General features: G+C 39.0%; 2 protein-coding genes and 1 long non-coding RNA gene across 7 annotated transcripts; 1 reads left to right on the forward strand and 2 right to left on the reverse strand.

The window, feature by feature from the left end:
- Positions 1 to 1,317: 1,317 nt before the first annotated feature.
- Positions 1,318 to 9,584, reverse strand: LOC113127779 (SWI/SNF-related matrix-associated actin-dependent regulator of chromatin subfamily E member 1). Of its 5 annotated transcripts, none has more exons than XM_026302574.2 (11): positions 9,280 to 9,576; positions 8,458 to 8,508; positions 8,103 to 8,146; positions 7,653 to 7,751; positions 6,659 to 6,739; positions 6,191 to 6,322; positions 5,795 to 5,966; positions 3,610 to 3,782; positions 3,389 to 3,490; positions 2,649 to 2,904; positions 1,318 to 2,547 (listed from the first exon to the last, which is right to left on the reverse strand). In XM_026302574.2, the coding sequence occupies exons 2-11, from the start codon at positions 8,462 to 8,464 to the stop codon at positions 2,342 to 2,344; spliced, it is 1,272 nt and encodes a 423-aa protein (XP_026158359.1). In that variant the 5' UTR covers positions 8,465 to 8,508; positions 9,280 to 9,576; the 3' UTR covers positions 1,318 to 2,341. The 5 variants fall into 5 exon arrangements, with proteins under 5 accessions (XP_026158359.1, XP_026158357.1, XP_026158358.1 ...); XM_026302572.2 differs by having other exon boundaries at positions 7,647 to 7,751; XM_026302573.1 differs by lacking the exon at positions 9,280 to 9,576 and adding an exon at positions 9,081 to 9,145 and having other exon boundaries at positions 7,647 to 7,751.
- Positions 8,469 to 26,623, forward strand: LOC113127782 (uncharacterized). The gene is made up of 3 exons (XR_003295471.2): positions 8,469 to 8,697; positions 10,186 to 10,311; positions 24,896 to 26,623. It is a non-coding gene; the product is annotated as an uncharacterized LOC113127782 (long non-coding RNA).
- On the reverse strand, positions 12,727 to 27,004 carry LOC113127781 (insulin-like growth factor-binding protein 4). The gene is made up of 4 exons (XM_026302577.2): positions 26,617 to 27,004; positions 18,436 to 18,599; positions 17,455 to 17,580; positions 12,727 to 14,854 (listed from the first exon to the last, which is right to left on the reverse strand). The coding sequence occupies exons 1-4, from the start codon at positions 26,966 to 26,968 to the stop codon at positions 14,717 to 14,719; spliced, it is 780 nt and encodes a 259-aa protein (XP_026158362.1). The 5' UTR covers positions 26,969 to 27,004; the 3' UTR covers positions 12,727 to 14,716.
- Between the last annotated feature and the right edge of the window lie 330 nt (positions 27,005 to 27,334).

Genomic DNA, 27,334 nt, shown 5'->3' on the forward strand with positions numbered 1-27,334 from the left:
TTGTTGAATTGAAAAAAAAACACCCCTGCCTTAGTGAAACTGTTTCTCCTCAACCCTCCAGCATGTGTGAGAAAGCATAGCAAACCACAAGTTCCTACTAAAATATTAACACATTTATATTATTTTTATTGGATGTAATTATGCATAACTACTGTACAGTGGCACTCGACATAATATAATAATAAGGGAACTGACTATTGTAACGTGAAACTATAACCATTTCCTGGAGTTCATAGCTCCAAGCTCCTTTATTGTCTGCCTGTGTTTCAGGGGGATGCAAACATGACTGAAATCTCTACTGTGCATTAACCTTTGAGTAAAATCAACTCAAAAGTCAAGGAAATACCTGCATACCTCATGCGAAATTCATACAAGCATTCGTTATTTGTGGTGTTTTGTGGTTTTAATCAATTTTCAGTTATTGACAGTGAAGACCCATAACTCACGTTCCCATGAAAGGGACTACATGAGAAGGAGGAGGGGCTGAAATATAGAGCATGATTTGAAAAAGTTTCCCTTAAGAATGACACTGTTAAAAGCTTAAGTTAGTAAATAATGACTTGATAGTGTTCAGCAACGCAACATCCATTATAATTTGATTGATGTGTGGAGTAGTTAAAAGTATTGTGATAACAATATAATCTAAAATATTCATTATTATTTGCTTGTACCACCATTTGTTTTATATTGATACATATGCTGTACATATAGTTGTAATGGACACAAGATGGGGCCCTACAGAACTGCACTTTTGCCCACTAACTCACAAGATCTGCACAGGCTTCTGCACACCTGTATCTCTGTGGTTGCAATTTCTAGCTTTCACTTAAGGCAGTGCTAACCGCAGAGTACAAAGTGTGGCAAGCTGCAGTGCAGGGCATGTTGAAACATTCACATTTTTAAAAAAGCACTGACAAATCTGACCATTACACCATGAAGTTAAACATAGAAAACATCCTACTTAATGTTTAAATCTCAGTTCAATCAAGTCTCTTGTGTTTTTTCTTTAGGTAGTAATGATAAACTTTGTCACAAGCACAGCTGAACTCTCGGGAGGATTACTAGCTGTGCTCTAAAAACAGGAAATCAGAACAATTCCCTCATCTTAACCCACTTCCCTTACCTGTAGTGTGCAAAGGACAAATGTCATATGCATCAGTAAGTTTCACTAAAAATTCTGCAAGCTTGTTTATGGTCATTTATGCACCATGAGTGCTTATAGTAAAGTTTTAATATGATCATAATGTACATCTGTATTTTTTATGCAAAAAGACCCTGTGTCAAACATTTCTGGAAAACAAATTAAGTAAGAACTTGTTGCGGGTATAAAAGTTTATTGGTATAAATAGGCAAAAGGAAATTCATTTTAAGACTGCATGTTTATGACCGCTCTTCAAGCTGTTTTACGACAACATGAAAATCCATGTTTAAGCAAACTTACACTGTGTACACATTTATGGTACATTTAAGTTTTCTGCTGAAAATTGCAATATTGACCATTAACACAGAGATGTTCTAAGCATACTGCTTTTGATTTGATTGACAGCTAGCAAACTTGAGAACACTCATAGTTGAGCATTGTACAGCACCAATGATAATGTGATATACTTATGGATAGACTGGGCTGGGCCCAGGACAACCAATACACAAGTATAATCAAATTCTGATAATAAATAACAAAAATAACTACTACTAATGACTACAAACTCCTGAGACAATACTGTCACTAATACTGATATGGAGAGTAAACAAATATTCAGCTTTCAACGATATGATCACCCAGCTGCACACTTCACAAGTATGCCAACTTATTTAAAAAAATTGCAACATGCAAAAGCAACAATGACACTACAATATAAAGGACAAAGTTAAAGATAACACTGAACAATGTTTGTTTTATGTGACAGCATTTTTCATAAAGCCAGTCTTCATTTGTGATGATCTGGCATCTGTCAGACAGTGCCAGAGATATGTATCATTATGTGCTGAAGAGGACACCTAGAGGTTCCCCCGAATGGTAATGAGGCCTGTGGAGAACATAAACTGATTTCACATTGGCTTTTGTGGCACACGTGGCAGCCACTGATTGATCTGAACCACTGCTTTGTTGACTTCAACTGCTTTACTTTTTTTTAATTTCAATTCCAGCACATGACTGTGAGCCTAGGTATTTTGAAACTCAACCAAAACATTAGCCTTGCCTCTGGCCTCTTGTACATTAAGCCCGTTGGAACACTCTTCAAATGATTTGACAAACTGAGATGACACTGTGCAATATATGTTATCAGAGACCAGCGGATATAATGACAGCCTTACAAGTCAAAGCCAGTCAGATGTTGGACTAGTGCGCTATTCTTGCCCGGCTCGGCCCCTCTGATGGCTCATTAGTTGAAGCATCTTCTGTCTGAGCAGAGGTGGTCTCGGAGCCTGTGTTACTGTCACTGGTTCCCTCCTCCATGGCTCCCTCTGGGACGCTTTCCTTGTCCTCTGATGCCCCCTCATCACTGCCTGGATGAGCCTCAAGCTCCTCTGGGGCCTTTGACTTTCCTGAGCAAAGGAAGTAAGAAAATGACATAATGTAAAAACAGTGAAGTCATGGAAGAGAGCCACATAGTACCAAAGCCACAGGCAAAGTAAATGTGGATCACCTGTTGTATCTGTACTGGACTCTGTGTCTTCACCGTCTTTGTTGCTACTTTCACCGAGAGAATTTTGTTGGGACTTATTGCCATGTGTTGCACAAATGTGTTTTTCTTCTTCTGCTAAAACACAGGTAGCCTCTCTAGTTCCACGGTCTCCTGCATCCTTCTCACGTTCTGCCATTCGTTTGCGGGCTGCCTCTTCTGCTGCAGTAATCTCTGCAGAAATCTTCTCCATGTCCACTTCCACCTTCATACAGCACAGCTACAATGTACAGTAATGGGGAATTTTAATATAGAAAACTAAGAGCAGTTAGCTGCACTCTTGAGCATGCTGTGCTGCCTATTACATGCACTTTACAAAAATGTAGCACTTGATGAGTATGTATGAGCAGGTTGGACACAAAGTAACAACTTACTTCCTTCAACACACCTACTAAACAATCTGTGAGTGGATATTGTTAAGATAAATAAAGGATAAATGCTGCCCCCTATTGAGAACAGTGAACAGTGCATTAGCTGCACAGTGCTGCATCTCATTTCAGAACACCATTATGGGGGCTACAAATTGTACATGATGACAGCTATATGACTGCCAGAACATGTGGATAGAGTTAGCAACAGCTGGTGGCTGTAAGGCAGACACAGAGTGGCACATAACTAGAGCAACACACTGCAGAGTTAAACATGCAAAATGAAGCTTGCGTGCGAATAAGTGATGACCAATCTTGATGTCAAAGATGCTGTACCCTTTTGAGTTCATTTGTGAACGACTCTGTGGCTTCGATGAATTTTCTTTTCTTGTCCTGGTGGCGGTCTTCAATCTGAAGCAACTCTGCCTCCAACTTTCTCTGTGACATGAGACACACAGGCACCAGGGTTATTACTTTATTATCCTATAAATAAACAAGGCAGTCAATGTTCTATGCCACCATTATGTAAAAACTAAAAGACCACAACTTGATCATACCTGATGTACCATCAAAGACTGGACCTGGCGTTTGAGGACCTGCATGCGAGCCGTTGTAACCACTGACCGCACATCTGGAACTACACTCTCGCTGAGAATCTCACTGATCAGACGGTGGTTGCGTTGGAAACGAGCTGCAGCTGAGTGCTTTATGGAAAACCCGTCATCATAATCTAAAGACATAAAAAAAATCTGAATTGTGACAACTGTCTTAGAAAATATATTTTTATACACTTGTCAATAGGCAAGAAATTGTGTTCAGTGCAGTCACCATCAACTATAATAGGCTGAAAGGAAAAAACTATAGCACAAACGATACAAAATAAAATGATAGAAAGTAATGGTCTATCAAGACAGTAAAAACATAGGGAGGATATTGCTCAATACTTACACATAGTTAGAGTCAATTATAGACCATTATGTCTTAAGCAAAGCAGAATCGTTATTGTTGAGGTGAATGGGACAAGCAGTTAATTATAACTCACTGTATGTGGACAGAATTTTGAAGATGTAGTCTACAATTTTCATTCATCAGCAAATGTTTGTCTTTGTCTTAAATGTATACTCCTTTGCCGTGTAAATACAGGATGATTGTGCAGGAAGGTAAAATCCCAATGCAGTTAATCTACAGTGCCTTAAGACAATAATCATCTCTAGTTACTTTTTCCACAATCTTCAGTGAGAAAGGTGCAGATGGATTCAAATGGGATTTTTTACTTCTAATCCCATTTCATTGTCAATAGAATTGCACTGCATGCAAAATATGACTTTTGGCAAGAGAATGTGTTTTGACAAACACAAAATTAACATTTTTGTTACAGAACAACACACATAATACTAGAGAATGAGTTGATAGTGGGATCTCTAAAACTGTTCCCAGTACAGTTGTTACATTTTTTATTTATATAGCCGATTGATATAAAACTGGATTCACAAATACAGTTTTTTCACAATGACAGGATTCTTTCAACCTGAATATTTATTCATCATGTGGTTCCCCTTTAATTTTTCCATTTGCCAGTACTCATGTGTAGCACTGCTTTTTGGTTTTATTGTGGTGAGACTTTTCAAAACATCTCTGTGATGCAGCAAGAGTTCTCAGTGTGTATCGGTTCAACTTGCCACTGCTATGCGGCATGTTTGCACTCTCGAAACTTTCCAGAGAGCAGAAATGAATCCCATCTGCCATGTTGAAAGTTTCAAAGGTGTTCACATAGGTGCTCTTACACCACAACAGGAAACAATCAACGGAGATACATTCAATACATTCTGATGGTAGTGGGTGGGAAGATTCACATATCTCACAAATTAAGCAGAATTCAGTCTCATCACATTATACCCAACACAAACCTTCTTTGTGTTATGTATATTGTTATCTCAGTTTTTATGCTTACTACTGCTGAAAATAATTATCACACAGACTTCTCATAAATATATTTTATAACAGTGCATGATATATCCATTATTTGTTTTTGACTTTATGTCTCTATCAAGGATGTTAGGTGTGTTTTCATGCTGCTAAACACAGGAGAATCAAATATATTTGAGCAGCTTAGAGAAGAATTTCTTAAAGGCTCTATTCATTAACAAAGCAAAATCTCCACATATGCAGCCACCCAGACAGCTAAATCTTATTTAATGACTGACGTATGTGCAGTCTGTTAAGAACATAACCCACTGGGATACAGCTCTGAAATTTTAATGGTTTGGGGTGTCTCTAAATAGCATGGTCTAAATGGTTTTATCTGGAGTTTTCCTGTACATCATTATCTTCTACTTCAACCCAGCCTGACCCCAGACAAGCATCATTTCCTTGAGGTGGGTGTAACTCAAACGTCTTCTGGCTTGTGCCTAACGTGTATGTGCGTCAGTCTTAAAACAACAGAGCAAAGAATGTAAATTTTGCAATTACGACCAAACCATTGCCAAGAATACCTACAAAAGTAAACAGCTGTGCAAAACAAAGACAGATTTTGTTCCATTTCACAGCTTTAAAGCAGAAACAGTATTTTTAAAGGGTACCATTACCACGAATGCGAATGGTTTTTGCAGTGTAGGACAAGGAAGAAAGATAACACAGTGTCTGAGTGGACTGGCAGCTTTGTATGGTTGTGCCACAGTAATTACAGTTCTGTCACAGTGTTCTAAACCTTGAGAGACAAAGCATTTAGCTGAGTGGCCTTACCATCAGGATCCTCTGCTGGCTGAATACTCATGTATGGCTCCCCCTTGTCCAGCCTGGACTGCCTCTGGCGGCTCTCCTCTTCCAGAGCTGCCTCAGCACGGCTTTTTGCGTTGACGTAGGCCAGGTAGGCTGGTGAGTTGTGATAGGCCTTCATACTCTCATTATACTCAATCTATGGTGGAGAAAATGACAGGAATGACAAAGAAACAGAGAAGGCAAGCAGACACAACATGTGGACCCTCGTTTCTATCAACTACGACAAGATAAGGAAAGAGGTTTACTCAGGACTGTTAGAAAGGAAGGAATGATGACTGGAGGGACCCACAACTGTTGGAGACACATCTACTGATCACCCATTAGAAATACCCCATAAACACCCCTTGTAAAACAACCAACCTTCTCTGCTTCGTAGTCATTCAAATAATCCTGTTTCTCCTCATCAGTGAGGTCCCTCCACATGCCACCGATTATCTTCCCAATTTCCCATAGCTTCAGATCAGGATTGGAGGCTTTTACTTGATCCCAAACCTGGTGATGAGAACCAGACATGGGTGTGGGGTTGGGTTGGGTTGGAGGGGCTATAAGTGGTTATCTCTTTGCAGAGAGGTCACAAACCAGAGGAGGCCGTGTGCTTTAAGCTCCATCTCCAAGTTGATAAATCCCACTGTGATGTGAACTGTCCTATCTAAGTCCTGGCTTAATTTGGCTCCACACCTACCTTTATAAATAACTATTAAGTGTCTGAAACAAAATGTATGTCCTACTTACTCTGAGCTGACAGAATATCTTAAAAGCAAAGCATCCCTGTCTTCCAACAGAGCACATGGTGATGCAAAAGGGAGCAGCTGCTCACTAGGTACTTACCTTACGACTGTATCTCATATATGGCATCAACGGCTTATCGGGAGGCTTGGGTGGCTTTGGGATATTAATTCCGGATGAATTCTGATGAAGAAAGAAAAGATTCACCTTAAGGCATGGTTCCTGACTGATCAGGCAACCATTTAAACACTCACTAAGCTCGACAGAGTACAACTTGTGAACGTATGTGCAGGTGCATGATTATGTAATTTCACAAAATATTGTGAAAAAATTAGACTTGCAGTCAAATATAAGACGTGTCAAAGAACTTTATTATCACTTCAATTGACCTGATTTGACTAATGACACTTTGAGGCCACACACGAGTCAGGAATGTACAATGGAATCGAGCTGACTGTGGAAAAAAAAAAAAATACAGAAATCTCACTTAAGCCGAGATTTTCCCACTGCGAGACATAATGCTATTATCAGAGTCAGCCAACCACAGCTTGCATGCAGCGACTAAATTACTGCTCAGTAGCCAGAGCCATGCCGAGCAGCGAGTCTGTAATGCCATGGCAACACTGATGGCATGGGTTACTTAACATGGCTGTCAGAAATGCAGACTTTGAAAGGCAGGTGGTATTTGAATACACACAGATGGACTCATAGCCAGTCTGCACTGTGATGGAGGCAGCAGAGGGAGTTTGGAATGACACGTTTTTTTTTTTTTTTCAGATTCAGTCTTAGTAATGGAATGAGTTAGTCTTCTCATACTGACTATTTTGCAGTATCTGCACTTTCAACAGTAAAATACGAGATGCATCTAATTTCATTTGCTCTGAACAAAACCGAAAAAAACACACTTGTGAAAAGCTCTAAAGCTACTGCTGCTCACAGAGGCTTCTGCAGTATCTTCCTTTGGCTAAGCGATCTGTGAAGTGTTGTATAAAACTTAACTGGGCATGAACTGTCACTGATTTTAATTTCTCCAGTTAAGTCTGCCTAGCAGTTTTTGATCACATTATTTTCTCTATATTAATATTCATACCGTTACCCGACTGTTGCTGCTTTGGCTCCCTCCCAGTCTGTAGTTGTTGTAGGCCAGATGGCTGTATGGGTTGTACCCCACAAAACCGGTAGTGTTGGGCATTTGCTGATGGAAACAAATGAGACAGAAACACGAATGAGAAATGACATAAAAGAAGGAGAGGGGATAAAACCCAAGACAAAAAAAAATAAAGAAACCAATGAAAGAAGCTGGGAAAATGCAAAATAAAGAAACTTGCATTCATGCTGGGGCTATAAGGAAATAATCTTTTCAGAAGCAGTGGTGTATCAGCACATCAGTCTAGACTAAAAGGGCTTATGGATACAACAAAAAAAAGCTGATATCTTTGAAAAATATGTTTTTGATAAAGCATAAACTGTACTCCAAACAGCAACATCAGCTTTACTTGGGATGCCCAGATTATATTTGGTGCTACACTTAGTAAGCAATACTTACAGTTGTAGGGGCAGGGGGAGGGGGAGGGGCATACGATGGTCTTTCTGTTGTGAGAGAAAAGGTCCAAATGATTATTTCTAATTTTTTTGTCTGTGTCAACTTAGCTTACATTATTAGCCACTGATGTCTACTAGAAAGTATTTGTGTATACATAAAAGCATCAATAATACACTAAGATCTATATAATCTATATAATTGAATATCTCTGTTAATGACATTGCAGGATTATGATTATATTGCTACACGTGTATTTATGGAAACAGCAGGTCTTTTTTTTTTTTTAATATGCATTTTCATGACATCATGACCAAAGGGCTTGATATTACAACTAGCCATAGCACCCCCCGTTCCTTACTTGACATCTTTGAAGCGAGAGGCTGGTATCAGTCCATTCCAGTCATTGGCTCTGTAATAAACACATTTTATATCGTTTGATGTAGCAAACCGTGTGGTTCATACATAACACAAAACAATCGTGCCGATAATGACTATCAGACAACGTCGCTTGGTAACGCAGCCTAGCATCAACGTTAGCTCGGAGTTAGCATTGAGCTACCGGAGACTGGTAACTAACGCTTCACGCAAGCCATTTCATGTAAGCAAATGTCATTCATAACGTTTATGTCTTTACTTGTTGAATGCCAGTGAAGTTATGACTTCCTTAATGTGGCACTAGGTGAAAGAGCACCGTTAGCTGGTGTTACGACTAACCAGGGCTCACCGTTCACCGGCGCTAACGCTGTAACGTTAATGTTAGTTAGCTAACTTAACGTTAGCTATCAAGCTAGCGTTAATCTAACTAGTAGTACTGTAGCTAGCTGTAGCTAGCTGTAGCTGCAGTCATTCGCTGTTTCTTCTTGGCTAACAATGGAATAGCCAGTCTGCTGCAGATGCCAACGATACATGTAATTAAAATTAACTCCAGCTTTATTATCCTGTTATGACAGTTGTTGGATGCGTGTGGCTAGCGACGCTTACCATCGTAGCTGGCGTCAGTTAAGTTAAATAACCTGCAGCGTTAGCTAGCTGGTTCGAAAGCTTAGCTACTTCAGTGAAAAGATAATGCCATCGCTGAGGTATTAAGCATGCAGCGTCAAATCAATACAACACACCCACAGATAGACAAATGCCAACAGATTGTGATCGGGACAAGTAGGAATATATAAAGAAAACTCACCCTAAAGCATTTAGTCCCCACAAAAGTGTGACTGTGGCGTTGACAGGGAAGGCTGCGCACCTAGCTCAGAGAGCAGTCCCCACAATAAACGCATGAAATGGGGTCCACTCGTAATAATCCTGCAGAATCTTCCAGAATTGCACCCCCACCCTCTCCTCATTACAGCTGTGCCTTGCCACGATGCTGATGCTCATCGCCCTCAGCTGTCACTGCTGCAGCTCTCGCTTATTCATACGACAGCAGAACATCTTTATCCTCAAGGAAAGCCATTCAGAGAAAAGGCAAACCAGCGAACCTGCTAAATAAAATGTCATATTTTACCTACAGAGCATTATCTTGAAATTGTGCGTCTTGTTCACTCCTCTATTGTATAGAAGGAAAATGCTGTTCTCAACTCAACTCAACTCCAAATACATTACTTTCTATCAATAATGTGCCCTTTAATTGCAGACATGCTCTGCAATTTCCACCTATTCTTTCCAAGGTTTAATTTCAGGCAATAATATGAATATAATGCTGAGATCATTTGTTATGTCACCATACCATAAGTTCCACTGTAGACTCTTCACAGACCACTAAGCTTTTGAGAAAAGGTTGCCCTGTTCACTGCTCCTTCTTGTTAGAACTGAAATACTTGGCATTCTTGTTCACATTGTTTGAGAGCCGCCTTGGTCAATAGTTGTGATAGTTTGCTCTCTAAAGATAACAATCTAAAGCCTGCAGGATTTGGCCTACACCTCTGTCTGTTCAACCTGAATAGTAGCCTACTTGTTTTGGATTTGCTAATTTATTGTGTTTATTGTGAGCCCATTTCTTTCTGTTTACACTGCACTCTTGAGAGCTTATTTTATTTATGCTTGACCTGCACCTTTGTATAATATGCCAGTGTTGTGATCTCACCTCCAGTTGGTGTTTGATCTTCTTTACATTCGCCTGGCAATGACCAGACAGCTGTATGGATAGGACGGGAGGCAGATTCCACACAAGGCCTGGGCAGGAGGGCTAACCAGCTGGGATGGAGCATATTTGGAGGTACAAGGTCACAGACCCACTGTATGCTACTGCATAGGCTTAACACAGAAATGGACACAGGGCTTCTCAGGAACAACTGTGGGACTGTGGATGCACAGAGGCAGAACAGGGCCCATTTTAAATCAATGGGGAAAATCTGTAAAGCAGTTTCAGACCCAGTTCTTAATCTTGTAAACCTCTTCAAAACAGGTTCAGGCAGTGCTTTTGACTACTTTGGAAGGTGAACAATGTTTTACTTCACTTACTTAACAAATTGCCTGTAATCATTAAGAAATCATCATATATCACTGCTTCCTCTAATAACACTACTGTTATTACTACTGCTACTACTAATAGAGCTTGACCAATATTATTGAATTAAACATCAATATTTGAGCAGTTAGAGATGGCTCTTTAATTTATGAGATTTGTTGTGTCCAAGATTTGTCATGGAAAATTTTACAATTTAAAAATAAACTTATCAAACACCAGTATGTTTTAAACAAAAAGTTTTGCTGACAGATAAGTTTGCATTAGAAATAACTATATCCCAAATTTATTAACAATATCAAAATTAAGGTTGAACAAATAAGACTTGAACGCCTAAAAGGTTAGCCTTTTAATCTCAGAACTGAACTGAACTCTTACACATTAACAGAGGTTGCATTTGATATGGGCACTATTGATAGTAAATTAATTAAAACTAACGACTAGTATGGCTGTTAATTCTTCATTTACGTTTATGTTTTTGTGCAAGCCTCTTTGATACAAGCTATATTTTTTCAAGCATATTGAACGTCAATCCAAACCGATCTTTTCAAAACATATTTCTCAGCATGCTGAAGTCACAACAAATCATCAGCTGGTCCCGACATATCTGTAATGAGTTAAAAATAGTACTAATATTGCTGCCACTTCAAATAACTACAGTACAAACATTGTAGTTTCTGAAGTGTTTTAATTGTTGTATTGCAATGTCTACATTTTTATCAATTAAACCTATATAATGTAACAGATTTTTCATCTATATTTTAGTTCTTTGATCAGTTCAACATTTGTGCACAGTGGTCCTGTTCTGGAACAGATACACAAGACCTTAGCTGTTTCCAAACCCAGTCCATTTGTATGCATGCAAATATGACTTCATTTGTTCTACAGATTAACAAATAATATCAAAGGCAAACAGGAACAGTCTATTCTCAAAAAATGCAAGTACAGTTCAGTACAGCAAAGTTAAAGATCAAGCAATGTACTGTAGCTTAAATACACAGTTTATGTAATTAGGTCTTTAAAAAATCAAAGCCAAAACCATTTGCCATCTCTTTCAACGATTAAGACCATTAAACAGAGAAATGTGTTTAAATGTGCTTAGTAACACTTCATTAGTTGATGAATGATAAGATTTTGATTTTGCTGGAACTTTTTTGTGTGCGTGTAGAGTATTGATGTCTCCACATACTTTGTAGTCTGGAAATTTTTTGATATTTCTAAGCTTTACAAATAGTTCTCCAGCTAAACTATCTTTTGTCTGTATATATTTTGGTAAAATAACTTTGTATACATTTCATCTTTAGTGCTTTAATTGTCTCTGAAACTAGCCATCAGCCGACAACACACTGTTTACAAAAAACTTTCTAAAGTCATCACTGGCTTCACTGGATTAGATTCCTCACAATATGTAATTTTATAAGGAAGTGGGTCTCAGAAATGTGGACTTCTGATTGATATTATTGTACATATGACAAAATGACTATGCCAACACAGAGAACTGTTATTACAATTAAACATTACAGGCTGTGAATTTATAGAAAATGGATGGTTATTCCCTGTATTTTAATTTTAACTTTTCAACTTCTAAGCTTTGTAGTGAAATCATAGAAGAGAAAAAATAAACCCTTCAATTATTATGTGCACAAATAATAGAAAGATTGTAACTGTCCATAAATTCATCCTCTTACCTTGAAGTACTTTCAGAACACAGTGAAGATATATCAGGGACAACCTCAGCCTAACAAGTAACTACATTTTGTCAGGTTTTTAGGAATGAGCAGGTCCATAACAGGTGTTAGTTGATTTTAGATCACTGGGCAACTACTTTTAATTTCTAATGTTATATTTTACTAATATTCCACTACCTTATACAATAAACCAATAAGAAAAGCACAAAAATTATATTTTTTTCTTTTTTAGATTCTATTTATATGCATAATTTACTTAATTTTAGAAACGCTAAACCAAATTTAACATTCAACAAAATAAAAATACTAATAAAAATACAAATAGTTTTCATGGCACATTTGTTATTTCCTTGTAGAGTTGAATAAACCTGCCTTTAATATTGTGCTTAAAGAGTCATGTTTAAAGCTTAACAGATGGTGAGGTAACATCAGTGTGGAGGCATAGAAAACAATAAGAGCCAAAAATCTGTTGAATGGCTGTAGCTGTAATTGTACGTACATTTTTTTTTTATTTTCAACATATATGGTATTACAGCACTGTAATCTACACACCAGTGATTAGTTAAGTTGACATAAATGCTGTTCTGTGTGATTTGACTCTTTTACTGGACTTACTAAGGCTCTTTGTCCCTCTTCTCCAGCAAAATCATGCACAACATTAGACCAACACCAATAATGAGCATCCATCCACACAAGATTAAGCTTTTCTTGAGTCAGTAATAACCAAAATGTCTCATCAAACAGATATAACAGGCTGTCGGTATCTGGTGAGGACAAACACCAGCATTAGCTTAAACCTGTTTCTCTGCCCTGAACTAATTATGCACACCATCAATACAATAAAATTATTAAATGAATATGACTAGCCTTGTCTATGGTATATAAAATATTTCATGAGCAGGTATGTCACTTGCAGTGGTAATGCACTCTTTTTATTATTAATATGAGAACCTACAGATGCTCTGATGATAAATAGCATTGTCAGATTCACAAAGGAAATTCTGGTGTTCCTGTGATCATTATGCTATATACTGTATCACTACACCAGAGCCCTCTATTCAAAGCTTCATATAAACTAGAAGTTGCAGGAATTCCAGGAGCTTAACTGTTAAAAAAGTTTTTAAACTCTGTTTTTATATTTAAAACAAATCATATCTGCAATACCCAACACTGGCTAATGAAACATTCAGCCTGTCAGCTGCAGTGATAGTGCAAAGCTAATGTGGGATGTTTTGACAATAACATGAAAAGACTCATGGAAAGCTTTCGTCAATTGCTAGTGCCGGAAACGCATTTAGGTGAAACTCACACTTGCTGATACTAATTGCGCCCTTTCTTGCAATCCCAGCCTTCTGTTCCAATCCTAAATAATGCCCAAAAGTGCAGAAGCATATTTTTGTTTTGTATTTTTGGCACAGTCAGTATATAGCACCACTAAAGATCTGCCAAGCAGTCTGTTTGGAGACAAATCCTATATGTTGAAGCATAACATGAGAGTCACGCTGGCACCAGCTGCAGATATAAGATTATCCTATCAGTAATGCACAGAGTATCTAGTAGAGCTAAGCTGCCAGCCCTGGACCACAATGCTAGAGAATGCTCACCAGCAAAGACAGGGAGATGCAGTTAACCTTGTGGCGATGAAACAAATCTATTGTGGGCTTTCAGAGATACGGTTTTTCAAATAAATTTCACTTTTCACTTTGGTATCAATGTTTTGCAAAGCTACGACAAATTATTTGGTACCTCAAGGCATTGGGTTGTTGCATTACTTTCTTACCCTGGTTCTTTTTCCATTTCATCTATAATCTTTTATTGCTAGTGTTGACACTGAAATAGACTTTGAGTTTGCAAATACATTTTATGGTTTGTTTTAACCTGCTTATCAGACTGGGGGGTTACGGCATATGGGACAGTAAAATAAATATCACATCACAGCGAATTATGTAGATTGTACATTAAACTAGTACATAATCTTTTAAATGAGAATCTTTCTGGATTGTCCTGGTAATTCCAACTGATGTATTACTCCAGAAAGAATTATTAATCAAGAGCTTACAGCTCTTGTTTTATCTCTGCCTGCTGGGATTGATGAATTTTTCCTGTCTCTCTTCAAGAATACTACACTGAAGTTAGACTAAAGAAACCAACACAATTTGCTCTGTAACAAAGGGGTTTTTTTCTGCCACCTGTTACTGTGAAGCATGTGTGTCTAAAGAAGAGTCACTTTATATAGTAGAAACAACAATGAACAAGTGCTCAAAAGACTCAGAGATCAAATACTCTCACACACAGAAAGAAATAGCAGAAGAACTCCATTCAAGGGTTTCCTTTTTGTTGCGCAAGCTCAAGTACCATTGGCCTCAGGTGAAACAGGACTTTAGGGTAAAATCCTTTCCACATGTAGTTCTACTATAAAGCACCAGTAGATTTCAGCTGGTCCTATACACACTGCCATGCCTCATTCTTCAGTCCCTCAGGATGCCACTCATTAACTGGTGGCAGTCCAGATCCCCTCGCAGCTCCAGCGGTCCCGGCAGCCTCATGCCTGTCTTCTGATCCACACACCAGCACTTGCCCCGCTGACCATCACGTGCAGGATGACACTGTCAGCGCAAAGATAAATAAAATATTTGAAACTTTTAAAGGCTTCTTTATCCACAGGTACAAATAATAAAGTTGCTCTACTCCGTTTTTATATGAACAATGAGTCAAAGGACTGTAGTAGTGTGAAAAGAGTAATTTATACTGATGAACCCACAAAGAATTATCACCCAAAATCTGCAGTTCCCATCAGCTTTGCAGAGCTCTAAAGCATTTTTTAAACCCTGTAATAAGAGGCTTCGTTCACATTCACTCATCTCATCAACCACAGCCACAATACACAGGTAGATGTTTTCATCAAAAAAACCCCTAAACCCCCTCTGCCCTAACTTATCAGCAGCTAATGTTAGACTCATTGCCACTCAGTATGTTAGTGACTAGCTGGCGAACCTAGCAGAGCATTTAGTAACTACAATAAAGAGCCATTTCCCCCAGGAGTTGATGGAGAGTACTAAAAGAGAGTGAATATTAGATTTATATTCAGTAGGTGGCCAGAAACATCACTCAAAATGAAGATAATGTTTCTCTGTGTTTGTGTAAATTTGTAAATACCTTTTTTAATGTCTGTTTTTTTAAAGTGAAGTATTTTAGTCTTGTGTTTACAGAATTAGCAGATGTAAAAGTATAAATCAAAATCAATATTTCTCAAAGGTGATTTCCAAGTGCTTGCTCAAGAGGAATTTGTTAGGTTTTCTCTTAAGAACTGTAACTTTGTGACCTTACAGTGTAAAGTGCCTTGGCGATTTTTTTTGTGTGATTTGGCGCTATCTCAATTGAATTGAATTGAATTTTTAAGAAGTTATCTGATGATATAAAAATAAGTGTATGTCAAACAATGTGGGGCAAGTTATGTCCAAAATGTAATACACTTTACATTACTAGTTACTGTCATTTGAAAGTAATTGTAACATTACAATATTACTGTCTCTAAATTGTAATGCGTTACACTGCCTTTGTGTCCTTTGGAGTTACTTTCATTAAAATAACCACAGAAGTATGACTAGGCATTCTAAAATGCTACCATGTAGTTTATTCATCCATTATACATCCAGTGGAAGTTGTGCTATTTCTTGATGTAGGGAGTTCCTTCTGCACACAGATTGTATGTGATTATTACGTTCTTGTCGTTTTCTCTGACAAACTGAAAATAATGGCAGTATCCCTCTATGCTGTCATCTCAACCATCAAATTCTAGCCTGGAAATAGACATGATGTTTTACCTGTGGAATTTTTTCTCTGGTGTCAGAATGTTCTAGCAGTGTCAGTAAATTCTTTAAAAAAACACACACCTAAATTTTAAGTTAAAATGTATTGTAACATGCATTACTAAGATTGTAACTGTTTTAACATTGTTAAAAATTTTATTAGTAATGCATTATGTTACAGTGTTACAGCAAATAAGTAATAGATTACTATAGTAGCATTACTTTTGTAATGTGGTACTACGAACACTGATTTTGAATGATTGCTGGTTTAGTTCGTGCCCTGATGCCACGGCTTCACTTCTGGTCACTACAGCACAAAATCTGGTTGCAAAAGTAGTCACAAGATGGTTGCCCCAATAAATGATGAAAATAGTTGGAGTTTGTGATATGAAATAATATTTTAGCACCAGACCACATTAAGCTCACATTTTACCTAGCCCAAAATGGAATAAGACTCTAAGGTAAGGTTGGCACTTAAAGTTTCTTTAACAGTGAGAAGTATTACAAGTCATTGAATTAGTTGAGTCAAATAAGATTTTTTGTATGAGTTTTTAACATTTCCTGCAATACAGAATTTATTGCAATGTTTTGTACTTTTTGATTTACAGTTTCAAAAAACCTCTAAGACCAGTTAACAATCTTAGAGCCACCCTGCCATGAAATGATTCCCAGTTGTCCCCAATGACTGGTGCTTTACTTCTCAATTGTTTTAATCACAGTGCCGTTTTGGTTAAACAGTAAACAGATGCCAGTGAATCTAGACAGGCAGAGATACTTTAACCATGTTACACAATCACCATAACTCAGACTTGATGACTGGTGCCATAGCAGAGCTTTTCTTTTATCACTGACTCTGCGTCTGCTGCTTTGAATGCATATACAGCTTAGAGCGGTCTTATCTGTGTTTTATGTTCTCTGATTCTCTCGCTCTTATCTGCATAGTTGCACAATCTCACAAAGGCAGAATAATGAACAGAGTAACTGCATCCAAACGCTAATTGCATCCATCAGAGCAGTGGGGTGATTATTGTCAAACAGTTTAGGAGAAACCACTTTATACACACAGTTCAGCTCTTGATTTCTAAAAGTAAATCACTTTTCAAATAAGCTTAGAAAAATAAGGTCTTGGCATTAGCTCAACAGTCTGCTTGGAGACATTTTTTTGTTTTATCTTGAACTAGTATGACAGTATTTCATCAACCAGAGGCATGTTTTGTGTGTTTGGGCCAGATTGCTGAAGTAGTTCGAAAAGAACAGTTTCAAGTATGAAGATAAGCATTTTTATGTGTATTCGCTTAGTAATCGAGATTCACAGTTTACCAGTGCACATGGCCAAATAGTGGTCTGCTCAATAGTTTAGTAATGATCATAAAGATTGTGGGTTCGAAGTCACAAACCTGTTTAGCATGGAAATCTCCATTCTTGTCACAGTTGGGTATGGGGATTGTGAAGAGATCGTCATGTGTGCGGGTATTTGATGCCAATCTGTCCAGTGCCCTTTGTAGTTCAGCACGACATGGAGCCTGTAGGAGAAATTGCCTTTGATTTGATTTTTATACACATCAGCAGAAAAATTTGTAATCATTTTCACAATGCAGAAGAAAGTCATGAGAAAACTGATGCACTCAACTGTAACACTTTACATTAAAAAAATAAATTTCTAAATTAATATATACACTAAATAAAAATACATACCAGGCAAACTGTTTATTTGTTGTTTAGAACCTGAGGACATTATAGTCACTGTGCTGGAGAAAACCTTTATCTGCTAAAATATAAGTCAAAGTGCTATTGTAAGGTGATGCCTAAATTCAGCATCACATAGGTCTGAATCTGTCACACCCTAATATAGTTTGTGCATATAACTGTACAAAAGTACTGAGAGTTGGCAGCATTGACTTTACAAACCAACCACTACTTGTGAATGTATCATTGAAAAATTAGAACATAAATATCGAAAACCAACGTACATGGATGGGCAGCCCTAATAAATTCTGTATGTGGGAGACTGTGGCATTGCTGTGCATTCATGTAACACATTCTTGTGTTACATGAATGCACTAAAATGTTGTGAGAAACCAGCCTGTTACTGATTAATTAGGATATTATGATCCTGCTTTTGCCAATATTACAACAGCAGAATGTATGTTGATGCCAGTGTGCACCTGTACTTTATTTCACCAGACCTCAATTAAATCTTATGGCCTGTAAATAACTAATTTGTACAATTTATAACCTGACTGTTATGCCTGTGGCTTTGGAACTATAAAACCTTAATGTAAAACACCTGCTGAAGCTGAGTCATGTGCTGCAGAGGGGATTGCTTGAATTTGTTGTTTTGTGTAAGTGATAAGATGTGTGAAAATTCTTTCTCTCACCAGTGCCGCCTTGGACTCCTCCCTGGCGGTGTTGCTTCTCTGATTTGTGGACTTTGGAGAGTGACGGGCTAGGGTCTTCTGTATGCATCGCTTGTCTTGTGGACTACACCGAATATTGCTGTTGTTTGGATGCTCAGGGATGATCTCATCCTGCCTGTCTATTGCTAAAGGACAAGAAGCAATGCTTTAGGTCCTCAAGTTAAACAACAGAGTGAACAATACACTGTCAGTAGTGATAGTTACTCAAAAACAAACGTTTCTGCACGATTTTCCATGTTGCATTAAAATATCACATTTTATTGAATTTAGCATGATAAGTTATGGCATCTACCTATTTGGTTAAGTGTCACATATAGAGGAGGAACTATTCTGTTACTACTCTGCTCCTTCTGTATAACATCCCATGCAGCTGAACATGGTGAAATGTAGGCTAAAAATTAGGCCAGTTTAACATCAAGGGCACAGAGCATGTGTTCCCACCCTGATAGGTAATCTGTATGTCAGCTCCTGCCCTGGTACTCTTCAACTACTGCACCACATGAGCTTTGAGGTTTTTAAAAGGATACTACCCCTGTTCTGCCGTACTCTGTACATTGTGGTCTGTGCAACATTCACCTTTACATCACTATAATCCTGCAGCTCTGTGCCCCTGCAGGCAGCCAGCTGCTTCCTCAGGAAATGCCCCCTCCCTTTCTATTCTCCACAAACAACCTCAGTCTCTGCCAGATGTAGATTTTAGAGGGTTTTGCACTATCACAAGAGGGCACAATTGGATGTTTGTGTGTGCTGGTTGGTGGATGGGGGGCATAAGATGGACAAAATGAGCAATAATGCTTTTGTATGTCCCTTTTTTCTGCAGTTGCATGTTGCCTTTCACCTGTGGCTTGTCAGACTTGGCAGAGTTTTTGTGCTTTCATAACCCACAGCGTTTTACAGATTGGTCTTGGAAAGAGAACTTTAAACTGTGGTTTTACCATTTTGAAGCTGTTCTCACTATGATCACTGAACCAGATGTGACCTTAAGGTCACATGCAGGCATCCAGTTAATTGGCAAAGAGACAATGAAGGTAGGTCAGTAGCCTGTTCAGTCCTGTGTAATGTGCAGCCTTTTCTGAGATCCACAATGCATGAAGGCATACTTACACACATTCAGACCAGTGCTATATTTTCTTTGCAGTGTTGGCAGTCCTGCCCCTGCTGTATCCAGGATAATGATCCTAGTGATGACTAGAATATTTTACAACTTTGAGACAAGGGAAGGTGACTGGGTTTCTGTAAACTTGCTTGGCTTGGGTTGTCTGTGGGGAAGTGTCTCTTGGCTGTTTGTATTTTTAGTCTTTTTGCCATTAAGCCTTGCTCATCAGTTCTTCCAAAAGAACCAGAGGGGTTTCAGCTGTTTCCTTTGTTCCAAGTTGTTCTTTTGCCTCTTTTGCTAGTTCACACAATTCCGATTCCACAGTGTTTCGCGGGGCAAGCCAAAGTGATTTAGAAGTGGGTCAGGGGTGGCATGTCCTGTTTGCTACCACTGCTGTTTTCCATGGAGGAAGTCACCACTTCTCTGTGGTTTCACTTGATTTGAATCAGCAGCTCTTGGCTTTTAAAATAGAAGTCTCCCAGTGCATTATGAGCCCTGGAGCTGATGTATTCCAGTGCATTGCCTATCACAGGTGCACTGCCAAGATAAAGAAAGGTCTTCAATAAACATATAATCATGTTCAGAATGAGTCACTGGCTTCATCTTTCATCTTTAGTCTTTAGGTGTGCTATAATAATGCAAAACCTATATCATTCCTAAAAATGATTTGAATGAAGAATGAAGATAATATGTTGGTGCCATTGTTTTAGCATTTGACTTACAAATTCCAAACCTGTTATACATTAAACTGCACCGCTTGCTCAATCTAGTTCTTACTTAAATATTTGTCAGGTGCCAATCAAACAAACACGTCACACTAACCACTAGACGAGTGAGTGTTATTCTTTGTGGGTTGAGGGCAGCACTCTATTTGACAGGCCCTCTTTTTATTGTTGAACACATTTTGTGTGACGGGGTACAACAATTTATACAAGTTCACTGTGGTTACATCATTTATTGACATTGTGACAATCCTGTGATGCGTCTTGTGTTTATACTATATATTTACTTTATCTGTGCAGTTCATAAAACAGTAAAATAAGGAACTGAAGGGGTCATCGGATTTCAGACTCCACTTTTAGTGGCTTGGACAACCCAAATACAAATATCCTCATCATATAAATATTTAGTTATGCACAGTGAGATTGGCAGAGTACTTTCCTACGTTTCATACTTTTGCTAGTTTTGATCTTGGATCTAAGCCCAAAGAGTCACCACCTCAAATAGTTGAACTAAAGCCTGAGAAAAAATAAAGAAAAAAATTAAAAATAATGACTGCATTTGTATCCTATTTAATTCAAATTTGAAAGACTCAGATTTGAAAGATCATTACCCCTTTAAAATCGGGTTTGAAAACACCAAGAGAACCTGCTACTAAACATAACTTAAAAGGTGATGATAACCGCAAAGTTATGGCTAATAGGTAACGACATCCATCCATTCATCCATTATCTATACCTGCTTATTCCTTAACCAGAGTCACAGGGATCTGCTGGAGCCTATCCCAGCTCTCTTTTGGGTGGAAGGCAGGGGTACACCCTGGACAGGTCACCAGTCCATCACAGGTCCGCATATAGACACACTGAGACAAACAACCACACACACTCACACTCACGCCTATGGGCAATTTAGAGTCACCAATCAACCCGTAGTAAACCCATGCAAGCACAGGGAGAACATGCAAACTCCACACAGAAAGGCTTGCGAACCCGGGACCTTCTTGCTGTAACCTCTCAGCTACCATGCTGCCCTAGGTAACAACATACAATAACTTTAAAAGAGCTCACTCAGCATATTTTTTGTTCACAATTCTTTTGAAAAGCAAATGAAAATAATATCAATAAAAGCACAGCATAAAATTAGCTAAAATCAGATTTCTGCTGACCTCCAGTGGTTTACCTATTCATTTTGCAACAGTTATGTAGAAGTGTACCCCAGGGCACGCACAGATGTATAGCTATAGGTTTAATACATTTCTGAAGCAGGCTTCATACTTTTAACTGGACAGGACTGTACAACATTGCCTTTCAGCCTGGTGTTAAATTACCCATAAATCTTTGTTTATATCATATGTTTTATGTAAAAAATCATTTAAAAAATATATTGTTTTTAGATTTTCCTTAATGTATACTAATAATGGTAGTGACCTTGAAAAATTCAGACACAATGCACAACAGTGCAATCAGCATGGCTGCAATTTTAAATTCAATTTTACTGATTTTATACACCCTGTGCCCTTTGACTTTTGCATTTAATCTATGCTGACTCTTATTGCAATGGTAACCAACTCTGGGTTATTTTTGCGCTATTCTTTCATATATTTTTGTTTTAAAAACATTGATATTAGCCTGATTTTAACAAACCTTTAGTCCATATAACTTGTCTACAGTGGACTGCAATGTTGTGGCTTTTAACATTATATTGACAGTGACTCAATTCTTGAAAAATTAATACATTACATTGACAAAATGTTTTGGTAACATTTTGATAAGAGACAGCTAGGCGTTCTACCAAAAAACTGTCAACACTGGATGCTGCCAGAATGTCAGACCACTGGTTTCCAGGCAGAAGATTTCTCTGAACCAGTCAGTCATCAGAGTTGAGTTCAGTTCTAACAACACTTCCACCATTTCAACATGTGCTGTAAAAATGCCAGTGAAAATTTTGGAATAGTGTGATTTGCAAATAAATGATAGAAAGTTGAAACAACAATAAAAACAAGAAACCTGCTGTCGCACTGCCAAAGGCCTCTGTCCACTTCCCATTAAGCTGATATCAGAACAGACATCCAGAAGTACAACATGTTTGTGCATTTGTGAGAGCAGAGCAACAGCAGTTTATCTTTAGTATTGATTTACCTTTTGAGTATAAACTAAGATTCCATTTAAAAGCATGTGGTGCTGCAATAATGCCAATATAAAACAAGGTTCATATAAACTGAAGCCAGGTTTGAAATCAACATCACACTTCACCATGGTAGGTTTCTCGTAGTTTTTTAATTTGGCTCTTTTCTCTTGGCTTTGTATAATATTTTAACCTACACACACACACACACACACACACACACACACACACACACAGGTATGGCTCAGAGACAAAAATATTACTAAAGGATAGAGCAAAATCTCTTCCAGATGGATCATTTGGGATAAATATTATCCTTTATCGTTTAACAAAAATCTTTTGGCTCAAAATATCAAAATAAAAAATAAAACATGTTTTGTAAACTTATGTGCTGTGTGAGGGTTTTCCCATGTTTGATGTCTCTGAGATTCATAGTTTTTTCAAGAAGCACTCCCATTTTGTATCTGCATAAAAACATGTTCAAAGACATTCAAATTTATGTCACTTAGCCAACAATATAAACTGAGGCATTATGAGTCATCTTTAACCTCAGAGACATCCATATGGCAGACTCTGTTATTGCTTGCCTTGTAGATTTATTTGCTTACAGACCTATGAGTAAACTCTATCATAATGAGTAATTCTAGCTGCTCATCACTTGTTGATGCACTGTTGAATATGTCCATGAATAGAGGGAAACCTGCAGCTGCAGTAAAATAGGTCAAACTATTTTCAGTTACATCTGTAACTTAATTTTGAGTGAAGTACAATGAGAAGAAACCCATTCTACAACATTTCTAATAGTGAGTGAAGAAACTTAGTACCTGGAATATTAGTTATTAACGTATTTAATTCTAAGGAAAGGCAAACATTATTATTAATGATCACTTCTTAGAGACCATTTGCTATCAAGGCATTGAGAAGGACATATCTGCACAGATTTTATAACTGAAATAACAGGCTAATGTGTGAAATCCCAAGCCTAGAGCATTCACTGCCCTCTTCAGATTGTTTTCATGGTAAGGACAATGTTGGATTGTTTCTGTGTGTCTCAGCTCCAACATTGAAAGGGGTCCATATGTCAGAGAGGACAACAATTAGCTAATCACATTTACTCCTGCCTAAGAGCCCCAGCTGTACAAATGGGCTGTACACCTAAAAGAAAGCAAATACACACTGGGGGCATCTGAAGAAAATCATCATCTTTAACCAGTTCACAACTTGCAAAACACTCATTGCTCATAGAAGAAAGGAAGATCTAGCATGCTGCTTTTAGAAAGATATGTGTGTGTCACAGTAAATTGAGCGTAGCGGGAAAGAGTCTGACTCCACTGACAGCTTCATTCATGTAACTACTTTGGTCCCTGCAGGTGTAAGACTTTTCATATCTGACATCTGTATCAGTTTGTAAATAATATTTGGTTTCCATGTCAGTGGGAAGCATTTGAATACGACACCAGGACAGACTCGGCAGGAATGTCAAAACTGATGCCAACACATGCGTGATGATTTATTCTAAGTATTAGGATGGTTCTAAGAATGGGATATTAAGAAGCACTACAGCTATCTTAAACCTTGATATCAATGCTGAATAGTGCTTGTTGTTGCTATGGAAATTCAGTTTAAGAATAGCCTTAACACATTTTTGAGAGAAGTACACTGTTTTTTACCAAACAAAACTGAGTGATAGCTCATAATTCTTGCCAGTCTGATATGTTGCATATCCTTTTCGTCATAGTTGTTAACTAGCCTAAAAACGAATTGACAGTGCGGAGTTAGCACAAATCGTTGTGACACTAGTGTCAATGGGAAGTCAAAATTAGCCTTTATCCCAGGGTTTCATTGTAAATTCTCTTGGTTTTTCAAAACCCTCTTCTATTTTTATCTAGCATGTTCACTGTTGCTAGGAGTGGGGCAGTGTAAGGCATGTATTCAGGAGATGCACCGCCTTGTTTAATAATGCATAAGTACAGTGAATGCACCACAAAGGAAATCTGCTTGTGACTGGAGTTGCTCTTCGCCTCTCCCTCGTGCCTTTCTGATCACCTCTCTGCTGCCATGGTTTACATTGAACATTCTTATACAGCAGATCTGAGCTGCTGCCCAGAAGAATTGATTTACAGTGAGGTTTATTGAGCAGAGCTTCCCTTTTTTGTTATGACAGATTTCGAGGGTGAGAAGGAGTGAGGAGGCAAACAGAACTCGGTGCTCAGATTACAGAACACCAAAAACAAAACTTATGAACTTTGAAAAATGTTCCATCTATTGCTGCGCCGCCCCAGAGAAAGGACTTGAGATTCCCCATGGCGCAGTATAACCCAATTCCAGGAAAGTTGATTGGACAACACGGCATCAAAGAACAGAAAGAATGTTCAAGGGGAATATTCTCCAAGATAAAATGGTGTGGATGGACAGAGCTGGGCTGAGCTGAGACAGCCCTCAGTTTTTATCATGTTCTAAACAACTTTCCTCTTCTTTCAGATTCCATTTAGTCACGCTATGTGCCGGCCTAACCTATGCTGACCCTGCACAGGGAGCAGAAGGCTCTCATTTCAGCTCTGGCAGCAACGGAGCCGATGAGCTCATGCTCATGAAGGAGCTGGACGCGGTGGGCGATGCGCTCGAAAGCTTGTTACAGTTGGGAGGGGGGCTGCACTCAGGGCCAGAGGGAACAGATGCTGCAGTGAAGATGATGAGCGTCCTGCAAGTTTTGTATTGACTAATTTGATCCAAATCTTTGGTGTTCTGGCACTAGCATTTAATCTACTGCCATTACCAGTAACTGTCTGGGAGCCTGGACTCGGTGGAAGCTGCCCAGTTAGTAGACAACATGGAACAAATGAAAGAACTTGTCTGCTACACATTATAACAATTGTGTAATCCAGTATAAATGCATTAAAACAACACCACTCCCTGTGTAGAAAGCAAAGAAAGACAAACAGTAGAGACTGTTTCATCAGTAGAAAGAAGTCAACGTCAAAGAGGTGAACTGGAACTGCATATGCAGATAAGACATCCAATACAAGATATCCCACTGTGTCAAAGTGGGAACAGACTTTCTTCATTTCAAGAGGAATGCAACTTCAAAGTGGAGAGTAAGAAGCTGCGCCAGAAGAGTGATAGAGACATTGACAGCAGAAGAGTTAGACATCTGCAGCAGGAGGAGGAGGAGGAGAAATCAGGGCATCCATGAAAGAGCATCAAGTGAATTACTGATTGCAGAAAGCTCTAATAGCCCCAGACTGGCCACACTCCATTACAGTCATTTCATACAGCAGCTTTTATTACCTCCTCCCATTACAAAAACACACACATATTCACCAGGGTGCACACAGACACGCACATTGCCACCACCACAATGCATTTTACTGCCTGCACTACGGGACTACCTGCTCTGATCTCAGTTTAACAACGGACAAGATGAGGTAATTACACAACCACCTGAATGCTGGGAAAGCAAAATTTTGTATTAACTGCATTAACCAAATGCATGAATCCTTCACCAAAACACATGTGGCCTAACTTGCACGCCACATGGTCATACAGAGTGCAGACACATGCAACAGAAACATACAATAAAGGCAGTACACACCTATGGTATGAGCTCCTGACACACACTTACATGCACATACGCCCACCCCCAGCTACCACTACACCTCCTCTCCGCTCTCCTCTCTGAAAACTGCTCTGCGTCTTAAAGCAGTGCCCCTTTCACAACAACCGGCCACAAGACAACAGAGGGACCGTACGCATTCTCCTATCAGGCCATGCATGTGGAGCTTGTGTGTGTGCACACTGGTTCGGTGCTTAGATGAGATTAGGGCACACAACCAGCACAATATCACATCCCCCTAACTCTGGCTCTGCTCAGGTAAAGCCCAGGCAGTGGAGACTAAAAATATTCTGGTCTGCCCAGCTGGGAGTCCACACAGCAAGAGGGACGGAGAGATAGCAGTCCAATTTTGGACAGAGTGATCAGATGTTGCTGAGAGTTGCTACGGAACATGCTTCAAACAATAAGAGCATCTTGACATAGACATTGGCAGACATATGAAATGTAGTGTAATTTATCAGATGTGGTGTGACTGTGCTGTTGATTTGAACATTTTTGTAACTGACAGTGACAAAAAAAAGACGACATGCTCAATGGAAAGTGTATTCATCATCAGTTTTCACACAGACTCTGACCCATTTTCTCTCACCTGAGTTCTCCTCCACCTCTCTTTCATCGGTGCACACCCCCTGGCCATGCATCAGTGAATGCAATGGCCTCTCCACACCACGCGGCGGGTAGCAGCGGAGGCCTGTACCACATCGGGGCGAGTAGACACCGCAGTGTGCCCCTTTAGGCAGGGCACAGGTGGGGCAGCAGCCACAGCCAGGTTCCCGCACCGTCTCCTCACAGCCCTCTGGCAGACGGCAGCTTGCCAGCCTCTCCTCTGAGCACACTGGGCAGCGAATGGCCTGGTCTGACAAGCACAGCGCCACCAGTGACAGGGCACCAAACACCCACAGGCCCCAGCAGGATGGAGCTACACCACCTCCGCGTACCATGGCAGCTCCAGCACCTGCACGCAATCCTTTGCCCTTGTCTATGGTCTCCTTAGCTTTCCTCTCCTCTCTGAGTGTTGTGTGCCTTTTTATCACTTTCTACTTCAACAGACAACAGAGGTTTGAGATGATGGATTAGTCCAGGATGATCTTTGTTATTTTCAGCTGATTAGTGTTTCAAGTGAAGGGACACAATACCTCTGCTGTATTATCGTTCCTCTGATTCAGTTTCACAATGCAGAAATTGGAGCCTGCTCTTGATCTGCTCAGCTAAGAACTATTTTTTGCTATGTTGGATTGAACAGTTAAAGGAAGGATATCCACCAGTGTGTTCAGGTGAGTCTTGCTCTCCCTCCGAGTTTAAATCCA

This window comes from Mastacembelus armatus, chromosome 1 (assembly GCF_900324485.2).
Source record: "Mastacembelus armatus chromosome 1, fMasArm1.2, whole genome shotgun sequence".
Lineage (NCBI taxonomy): Eukaryota > Metazoa > Chordata > Actinopteri > Synbranchiformes > Mastacembelidae > Mastacembelus > Mastacembelus armatus.

Excerpts from the sequence above, each read along its gene's own strand:
- LOC113127779 (XM_026302572.2), bottom strand. Across the intron at positions 2,905-3,388 it reads TCACAAATGAACTCAAAAGG|CTGTGCTGTATGAAGGTGGA; the intron begins GTACAGCATCTT and ends TGTACATTGTAG. Across the intron at positions 2,548-2,648 it reads GTCCAGTACAGATACAACAG|GAAAGTCAAAGGCCCCAGAG; the intron begins GTGATCCACATT and ends TCCTTTGCTCAG.
- LOC113127781 (XM_026302577.2), bottom strand. The coding sequence starts at position 26,968 with ATGGTACGCGGAGGTGGTGTAGCTCCATCCTGCTGGGGCCTGTGGGTG. Across the intron at positions 18,600-26,616 it reads AGAGGTGGAGGAGAACTCAG|CAATAGACAGGCAGGATGAG; the intron begins GTGAGAGAAAAT and ends CTTGTCCTTTAG. Across the intron at positions 14,855-17,454 it reads GAGATTTCCATGCTAAACAG|TGTCATCCTGCACGTGATGG; the intron begins GTTTGTGACTTC and ends TTGCGCTGACAG.